Source organism: Odontomachus brunneus, unplaced genomic scaffold, assembly GCF_010583005.1.
Source record: "Odontomachus brunneus isolate Ranch 3 - 2012 unplaced genomic scaffold, Obru_v1 Obru_scaffold_091, whole genome shotgun sequence".
In the NCBI taxonomy this organism is placed as follows: Eukaryota; Metazoa; Arthropoda; class Insecta; order Hymenoptera; family Formicidae; genus Odontomachus; species Odontomachus brunneus.
In genome coordinates, this window is record NW_022639541.1 from 751,955 (window position 1) to 760,795 (window position 8,841).

At 44.7% G+C, this 8,841-nt stretch overlaps 2 protein-coding genes across 3 annotated transcripts in view; one reads left to right on the plus strand and one right to left on the minus strand.

The window, feature by feature from the left end:
• The window catches only part of LOC116848193 (host cell factor 1-like), a 30,885-nt gene extending 22,058 nt beyond the window's left edge, over positions 1-8,827 (plus strand). Inside the window, exons 4-8 of one of the 2 annotated variants that reach the window (XM_032824028.1) lie at positions 3,027-3,183; positions 3,266-3,562; positions 3,823-4,133; positions 4,252-4,604; positions 5,625-8,827. In XM_032824028.1, the coding sequence (XP_032679919.1) occupies positions 3,027-3,183; positions 3,266-3,562; positions 3,823-4,133; positions 4,252-4,604; positions 5,625-6,354 (1,848 nt within the window). In that variant the 3' untranslated portion in view covers positions 6,355-8,827. The remainder of the gene's footprint in view (positions 1-3,026; positions 3,184-3,265; positions 3,563-3,822; positions 4,134-4,251; positions 4,605-5,624) is intronic. The other variant, XM_032824029.1, reaches the window with a different exon arrangement.
• Positions 1-8,841, minus strand: part of LOC116848197 (protein ABHD13) — a 183,002-nt gene that overhangs the window by 61,607 nt on the left and 112,554 nt on the right. The window lies entirely within an intron of this gene.

Here is an 8,841-nt window from a genome sequence, read left to right on the forward strand (position 1 = left end):
CTCTCTCTCTCTCTCTCTCTCTCTCTCTCTCTCTCTCTCGTTCGTTCGCTCGTGCCGTGTAATATCGGCTGCTCTCGTGTTCGGCAACGAGAAATATTCATGAGCATGTCCAAATATCCCGCGGGCGACAGCTACACTCGTAGTTTCCTCCCAGCCCGACCGGTTCTTTTGATGTGTAACGACAATCACGGCTCTTTTAGACCGGTCGGTGCACGCCTATCGCGAACGAAACGCCGCTTCCCACGTCTCTACTATGCTACGAGTGTGTATCAATGCGAGAGGGACGAGTGCGAGGGTGGCTTGCCCGGTTGAGGGTGTCGAAAGTAATTACGTAACTCCAAGTGCGCGCCTAAAGCCGACAGCTCGAGACGAGCCGGCTCGTCTCCTGTTTCAGACAAATCACGACTCGACAGCACAGCGACGCCACCATTCGTCGATTGATTCGATACCGCCAATTTGTTCCCGACAGTCGCGACTAAGGGAGAGTCTTCTTGAACGTATTTATTGGTTACATTTGCAGACAGTTTCTGCCACTTTTAACTAAACGATGTGTCTAAATTACTTTAATCATAACTGAATTACCCTTCGAGCTTCCACTCATCGATATACTTCGACTTTACTTTATTTACCTACTTGTAAACGGGTCAACCCTTCTGAACCCTTTCATGTAAGGAAAAATGAAGAACAAGCAGAAGTAATACGATAAAGAAAAAAGAAAGAGTAGAAAAGATACATAAACGGAATGCAACTCTGCACATGGCGAAGTATAGTGCGAAATGAATGTTTAACAACGAATATTGATATATTTGGTTTAGTTTGCTGTTACTCTCATCTTTACACTGTGTGACTGTCCATTTGCAGATGCGTTTCTATTTCTGTCGTTTTGCAAGCCGCGACGACGTCTTGACAGGTAAAAGAAGGTAGAACGCGATTTTTTAACGTCCATCGCCGTCGTTTGATATGGGCGCTCGATTAAGCGACAAATCGCTCCGCGACAGAGCTCGACGTTATCGATCTCATCTATGATACGCGTGTAAATATATATAAAGGACGCGCGAAGAATGCTCGCATCGTAGGCGCACGTTTTATTCGCGCGACACCGTTCTCACATGAGAATCGTTACAAGGTAAAAGCGACGGGGTAAAAATAAATCTGCCGGCGTTACTTCGCGCGACTATACTTCGGTTTTCATGAACGTTAACGAGCCTCTCGTACGCATTGCGCGCGACACGTATCAAAGTCTGTTCTAATTTTAGAAAAATGTTCTTCTAAATTTTGAAGTAAATGTAAGAGCAAATCTCATCCTCTCCCCTCAATCCAAACGTGACTGCATTAAAATCTGATTTCGCGAGAATTTCTTTGACCTCATCGAGTTTAAAGATAGCAAAACATCTCCACTCATATTAAGGGACTATGCTGAAAACTTTATTGACAAAATAGTGACAATTTTTCTGCAGTTTTCGTGGTATAGAATTGGTGGTATAGAATTGCAAATGTTTTACGCAATAAAAGTACGTGCAAAAATAAATAGAAACATTGCTCAATATGTGACAAAATTGAAAAAAAAAATGTTTAATGTAAAATCTGTAAAAATCTCTAAAAAGTTGTCATATCTCTAAAAAGTTTGCTTCATCCAAAAATTTCGCAACTTGAACATACAGAAAATATGGATGCTCCAAACAGAAAAATTTTGAAAAACATTACTGTATCTTTGCATTTAAATTAAAAAACTTAAGAATATCCGGAAAGCTTGCAGAAAGATTTCTACACACAATGCGTAGGTAGGTTTTCCGCTGAATATAAAACAAAACAACACACATTTACATAAGTTCTGTATGTACAAGAAATACGAAAAGAATAGCGCGATTGTGTTAGTGGCAATCGCTGCATTGTTCGACTTCAGTATCCCTTTAAATGTAGAAACAAAAGACTCACGTTGAGATTGGGGTATCAATCAGTATCGCGGAAAATAGGCAACAATGAGATAACACGCCTCTTTAAAGCAAATAAAAAGCTCCCTTCCTTCCACCCTCCCGGTCTCCCTTTACATGCTGCGCCTCATTTCGCGGACGGATGAAAGTTCGAGTTATGAATGTATGTTGCCGAGCGGTTCAACTGCAATATTCATCATCGCGCATCACCTGCGGCAACCGTATATGTTGCTGCGCAGCGAAACGCTTCGACTCGTGCAAATAAATATACGCGCGGCAGGATGCAGAAATGTTAACGACGTTTCGATTAATATTTCGCGTGTAAATTCATTCGTTCGCGCCGACCACGCGACGAGACGATTCTTCTCGCTTTTGTTACATATTAATTTGCATGCCAACAATTTAGCAATTGCACATTCGCCCGACAAACGCGCGTTCCAGCATCAAAAATTTTATCGCGACGCGAGGAAGAGGGACGGAGGGAGGGAGAGGGGATGTATACGTTGTAAACGTCGTAACGACCCGAGATATTTTCCGGGACTCGAGCGAGTCGCAATCAGCGGGAGAATAACCTCACATCTCTATTCAGCGAACACGGCGGCGACGATTATCGCGGCCCCCAGGAGTTAAAGCCGAACCTATTCAGACGGCAGAATTGGAGGGCCGCAAATTAGAGGTCTTTATCCCTTTTGTGGTGACTTGCTCTTATTATATGCGGCGTACACGATCACCTGCGAAAATGCAGAAACGCGTTGCGGAGAATAAAGAGAGTCCCGTTTGTAATCATTTAGGATGCGCAGATCTTTAAAATAAAAGGTGATCTATTACAGGGGAGAAAAATTTGATTGAGTTAACCTATTTCTGGTGAAATATGAACGAACTTTCGGCTAATGTTACCAGAATTCTATTAAAGTTAACCTTATCGACCACTTGAACTGGATTTTCTAAACCACCAGAAATTTGGTCAATCTGACCAAACGTTTTGTCCATGTGAAAACGTAAAAAATAAAAGAATCGATGATATTTCACGTACAACAAGGCTCATGTCTCCGTATGTCAGTGAGGACAACTCACGATTGCGATCGCAATTTCCAGACGAACTCGTGGCGGAAGGTAAGGGCACAACGGGGCTGCGCGGTGCCTCGAGGTCGCAGAGGTCACACCGCACTGGTGCATCGTGGACAGATGTTGATTTACGGCGGTTATCAGGACTTGCGCGGAAGTTCACCCGAGTTGTGGGCCTTTCATTTCGGTAACGACATTTTACCCGCGCAGAAACTTGGCTCGATCGACCGGCCCCAAGTATTTCGACTCTAACTCGCTCAATGTTGCAGAGACCGAATCTTGGCACCTACTCTCGTCGAGCGAGAGCGGACCAGCGGCGCGACACAAACACTCAGCGGTGCTGCACGGCGACGCGATGTACGTCTATGGTGGGATGACGGATTTACAAGAGAGGAACGACTGTTGGCGATGGGACGTCAACAGTGCCTCGTGGTCCATGCTGAAGAACAAACCAGGGCCTGGGCCGCTGCACGGTCACGCGGCATGCAGACTGCCGAGCTGCATGCTAATTTTCGGCGGTGAGAGCGGCGGTCTGGCGACGAACGAGCTGTGGAGGTTTCATTTCGGTAAGAGTCATTCCGCACTTTTACTTATCTCACGGTATACATTTATCATGCATTATACCTTATCGTACTGTTATCAGGAACACTACACAGGTCAAGTAGGAAAAAGATAAGAATAAGTCTTGCAAATACTTGTTATTGCATATGTGGGTATCTCTATATTATTATTCATTGCAGATCTATCTTTTACGATGACTCTCTCTTTCTTTCACTTTCTCTTTTACGATGTTTAACGGTTTTCGCGGTCGAATATTATTTCGCAGGCACGGAAACCTGGGAGAAGCTGTCCGTGCCGGGACCGAAACCGCAGCCGAGAGCCGAGAGCGTGGCTCTCGCGGTATCCGAGTTGCTAATTCGCGGCACCAACGTGGACAATCCGAAACCGCGGCCGCGGGGTCAAAGGCCGAGACTCTCGAGCAACCGAATGTCGCCGAATGAGGCGCCAACCCGACCGAGCTTTCTCAAGGAAATCTCGAAGTTGTCGCAGATCAACCTGTCGCGACTCAGTCATCCGACCAAGTGCAGCTATTCGGTGCTGAGCGGACACGACGACAACGAGGAGAGCCCTCAGGAGGTACGAAGAACTCTAGAACGATAAACCGTGAATCAAATCCCGACAGACTAGAAACGGCAAAAGAAGCAGTCGATTTTTCTCTCGTTCGTCGAGATATGTCAATCGAGCCTGCGTGCAGGCGAACACGTATTATTCTTTTCAGCAAGTGGACGTCGAGGTGGTGGAACCGTCCACGGGTATGGTAAAGTCTCGCAGTGCCAACACACTGGCCAGACGGAGACAGAAAGCGCCGGAGGGCACGCCGCGGTCGACGGCCGACGTCGTCGGCGGCGTGAACAACGCCGCCGTCGCTTCTGGTATGACCAGAGATCCTATATCGGTGCCAAACTTTCGTGCTTTGACGTTGCCAACACCTGTTCTCACGCCTGTAGAGGCCGCCCGATTGGTCTTCGTAGACCCGGACGAGAACAGCGACGAGGAGCGCAAGGAGCCACCCACGTCGAGATTGATCGAGGTGCAGGAAGAGAGGCGGTAATTACCGAGATAATTGCAATTCGCGCGGTCGATCCGTTAGCGTAAAAAAAAATCGAGTGGAAAGGACGAGTCTCAGGACTGCGTTAATTTTGTCGTACAAACTGCGGTCGAGTCGAACAGAAATCGAGTTGAGTCTAATAGTTGAACTGCAAAATTGAATTGCTAGTCAAAGTTCACACGATAAACACGACGTCGGATACAGTTCTGCGAATCGCAAAATTCTAAGCTTGTTTTACAAGAAACTAAGATTACATCAAAAGTTTGCTGAAAAAATTAAGACAGCCAACTGTTATAAGTAACTCTGAAATTGCATTTAGAAATTATTAAAAAATTGTATTTAAAAATAAATATACGATACAGATGTTCTTTCAATGATCAAAAGGTTCACCTAACTGTATAATATCCCGCATAGAAATTTCCCAAGATTTTCCTAAATGTAACATCGACTAAAATACCCAAATTTGTCCCAAACTTGGTTATCCCACTACGATACTAAATAAAATCTTATCTCAAGTATGGGTTCTCTGTCTAGAATCGAAATAGAAATATATGGAAACTCGCTCTTTTTCTCAATCGGTAATGTCGGTATACTTTTATGGTATCCTATTTTTACACCAACTATTATATATTCAATTAAATAAAATACTGCAAAATAAAACATTTTCAAAAATCTTATTAAATTATTTAAGAAATCAACACATTTCTTACTTAATTCTAATATAAAATAAATACCAGAAAAATTATGGGGTAAACTTCTCTTTTAAATTGTTTAATTAAAACATATTTCTAACAGGATCCATAATTATTTTGTGAAATCTGGCTGGATCCTAAAAAACTTTCTATGCGGGATTTGATGAAGAGATCAAAAGAACACTAAAATTTCGCTGAAGGAATTACTCCGCCACGTATCACTCTGAAATTGTACGTTCAACTCGATTCAAGTTTCCTCGACTGATTTTTTTTCTTTTGATAACGTGCTCTCGTGTCACCTATCATGTTCATCGCGTTTCTTCGCAGAGATTTCGCGGCGGTACACCAAGCCTGCCAACCGACCCGTGGCGAGAGCTATAGCTCACACTTGTACGAGGCCGCGTTGCAGACTCCCAAGACTCCGACGACCACCAAGATCCCCACATCCGCGTCTGTGCGTTTTGCCGACCTCGAAGAAGGCGAAGAATCGACGTCGGACTACGCGAGCATCGAGGCGAGGAGCCCAGGCGACCCGCTCGCGGATGACGACTGGGTGTCCGGCAGGAAGTCGAAGCCGCACCGGCCCATCGTCACTTCATCAACGATACGTGAGGGCCAGTTTGGCTTCTGCAACCCGAACTACCTCGGCTTGGACGAAGCGAGAAGCCACCATCATCAGCAACAGCAACAGCAAGACGGCAAATACGCCAAATTGCTCAACAGTCCACCCGACAGCGTGCTCGAGGACGAACCCGGCAGGTCGGCCTCGCAGACCTTCGCTGAGCTCTTGGAGCTTCAAGAGATTCGGAGGGTGCCACGCGCACCCCCTAAAAGCCTGCCGCTGGGCTCGCCCTCGAGGAGAGCGGTGAGCGCGTCCAGGGCCGAAAGGCAAAGGGCAAAGGTGGCGGCAGTGGACGCGACCGACGCGAAAACGCCCTCCTATGGACCGGCGCCCTTGTACGTTTTTTTGGTCGGCGGTAAAGAGAAGGGTCAGGTGACGGTGTTCGCGAGGCCGGTCTCTCTGTGGAAGCTGCAGCTGGCGCCGCATATCTTCTAAAGTCATGACACGATCCGCGCGAATCGACAGTCGTCTGTACGCCAGTCAGTCAGTGATAAGGGAGAGCGCAAGATTACCGATAACAGAAGCGCTTCGTGTTTTTCGTTGACCTTATGTGTTCTTTATGTCGCGTGTTCCGCAGCCGGCGGGTAGAAAGTTGCAACAACTTTTTTGCAACGACTTTCGCAACCCATTCGTGCTACGAGAATTTTTCTTTTTTGAGTAACTATCAGGAAATAAAGTTTCGCAATTTTCAATTTAAAATTTAAAAACTAAAAATATTTAAAATTTCAATATCTCTGGCTTTAAAATTTCTAATTAATTTCGAGTATCATTTAAAGTACAATTCTAATTAATTTCAAATTTAAAGTATCATTTAAGCCTCTAGCTACGAAACTGGCTGTGGCGCTGTATACAGATTTCTCTGCCGCGATGTGCATGTAAACGAAAATGCACACAACTTTTAAAAACCACGAAAAAAAGTGAGAGATAACGACTTAGAAATTACTAAGAAATGGTTTGGCGGAAAGCCACTTTAGTGGCGCTTCGTCAAACAGAATGACTTACAGAGAAGCCACTTTAGTGGCGCATAGTAGCTAGAGAGTTAAAATAGAATTTTTCACTTAAAATTTTTCATTGCACGAGTTCTCAAATTTTGCAAAGTATTGCAACTTTTTTTTTCTCCCGCCGGCTATATATATATTTGTCGCCTTGAAATATTTTATTGTGATTTATTTGATCGCGTTAACAACGCCGACTTCGACGAAATGTTGTACAAATGTTCTTTGTTTATTCGTTCAGTTTTTATTCGTTTGATTTCACAATTGTTAGCTGTTCTTTTACGTTGAAGTTTGAGTTTCGCCGTGGTTCTGCGCTGCGGTAACCTGCTTTGGTATGCCTTCAACCTTGGAGGTCGCGAGGAATCGGAAGAATCGAAGTATCGCGTGACACGCCGGAGCGGCGGTTCTCGTGCAGTTTTTTTTTCTTTCTCGAGAACATCGTCGACGTGTAGATGTGCAATTCAGAGGTACGCTTCGAAGAGGTAAAACCAATCGCGAGATGGACAGCCGGCCGAATGAGAAATATATAAAGGTCTTCGCGTTTGATTTAATAATGCGCCGTGGGTAGGTAGGTCGATAGATAGAGTATAAGCACGTATCTATAGCGTAGACATTAAAATTCGCGCGAGAATTTACTCTGCCGCGTCGTTCCTTCCGCCGCGTTCTCGACTTAATAACGCCGCGATCTGCGCCGCGTCCGAAACACCGTTGTCTCGACATTTTTATACGGAATATCCAAGTTCTCTTACGTTAGAGTTTAGTGCAAAAGATTCGTCGTTTATCCGTTCCATTCGCGCGGAAACCGAAAGTTCTCGTTCGACGTCTGAAAGAAATATCGAGTCCACGTTTACTTTATTCGTAAGAATTATCAAAATAATTCGTTAAAAAATTTTCAAACATTGTCGGACGAACCTGTCAGTACTTCGAAATTGAATGTCGTTACCGATTTTACCCGACAAATGCGATCAAGCTTTTGCACTGACCTGATACTTTCGTCCGTAGAGTCTATATTGAAATACGTTGTATCATTCGCAGAGAAATATTCGTCGAATCGATACTCCTGTTGTGTATATGCGTGCGTGTGTAAGAGTGTGGGAGCATATGTGGGTAAGCGTGTATAAAACGCGGGTATTTAAGACGACGCGGCCGTGAAATGATACTCGCTGGGCTCATATTGAACCCCAGTCGATTCAAGTGTTCCCTACGTAAGTTTTGTAAAACCACAATGAATGTTTATGCAATGACGTACACCAAGTCAAAATGAATGCGTGTGTGCGTGTGTGTATGTGCGCGCGTGTGTCTGTAACGTTGCATCGATCCTCCATTCCATCACTGATGTTTTATCGACAAACCGCCGACGCGACGCGTGATCCTATTATTTATCATCGTATCCGTCTTTCACTGTACGTAATATACGTAACTTATTCGTAAGATAACAAACCACAGACTTCCCGATTGCCAAAGCTTCGTGTTGTTCGCGAATAAAGCATTAGAACCAATTAAGAAAATCGACTGGCTTGATCTGCGCTCGACTGCCATCGCGATCGCGACAGATAGAGAAACGGAGAAAGAGAAGAAGGAGGGGGGAGGGGGGAGAAAAAGGGAAAACTCGATATATGTGTAAAGTATAAATTAGAATTAACGTTGGAGCCGTAAGCTTACGTAAATAATAGCGTCGGGGACATCGATCGAGAATTAACGATCGAGTCGCGGTTGTGTCTACTTTAGAGTTTATTAAGCGATCGAACCGAGCGATTCTACTATTCTGCAGTGTAGGTAGATTTTTATAAAGGAATTTTAAAGTATCCGTATTCTCGACACGAGAGAGAAAGGGAAAAACAAAGCGAGAGTGAAAGCGAGAAAGTGAGTGAGTGAGAGAGAGAGAGAGAGAGAGAGAGAGAGAGAGAGAGAGAGAGAGAGAGAGAGA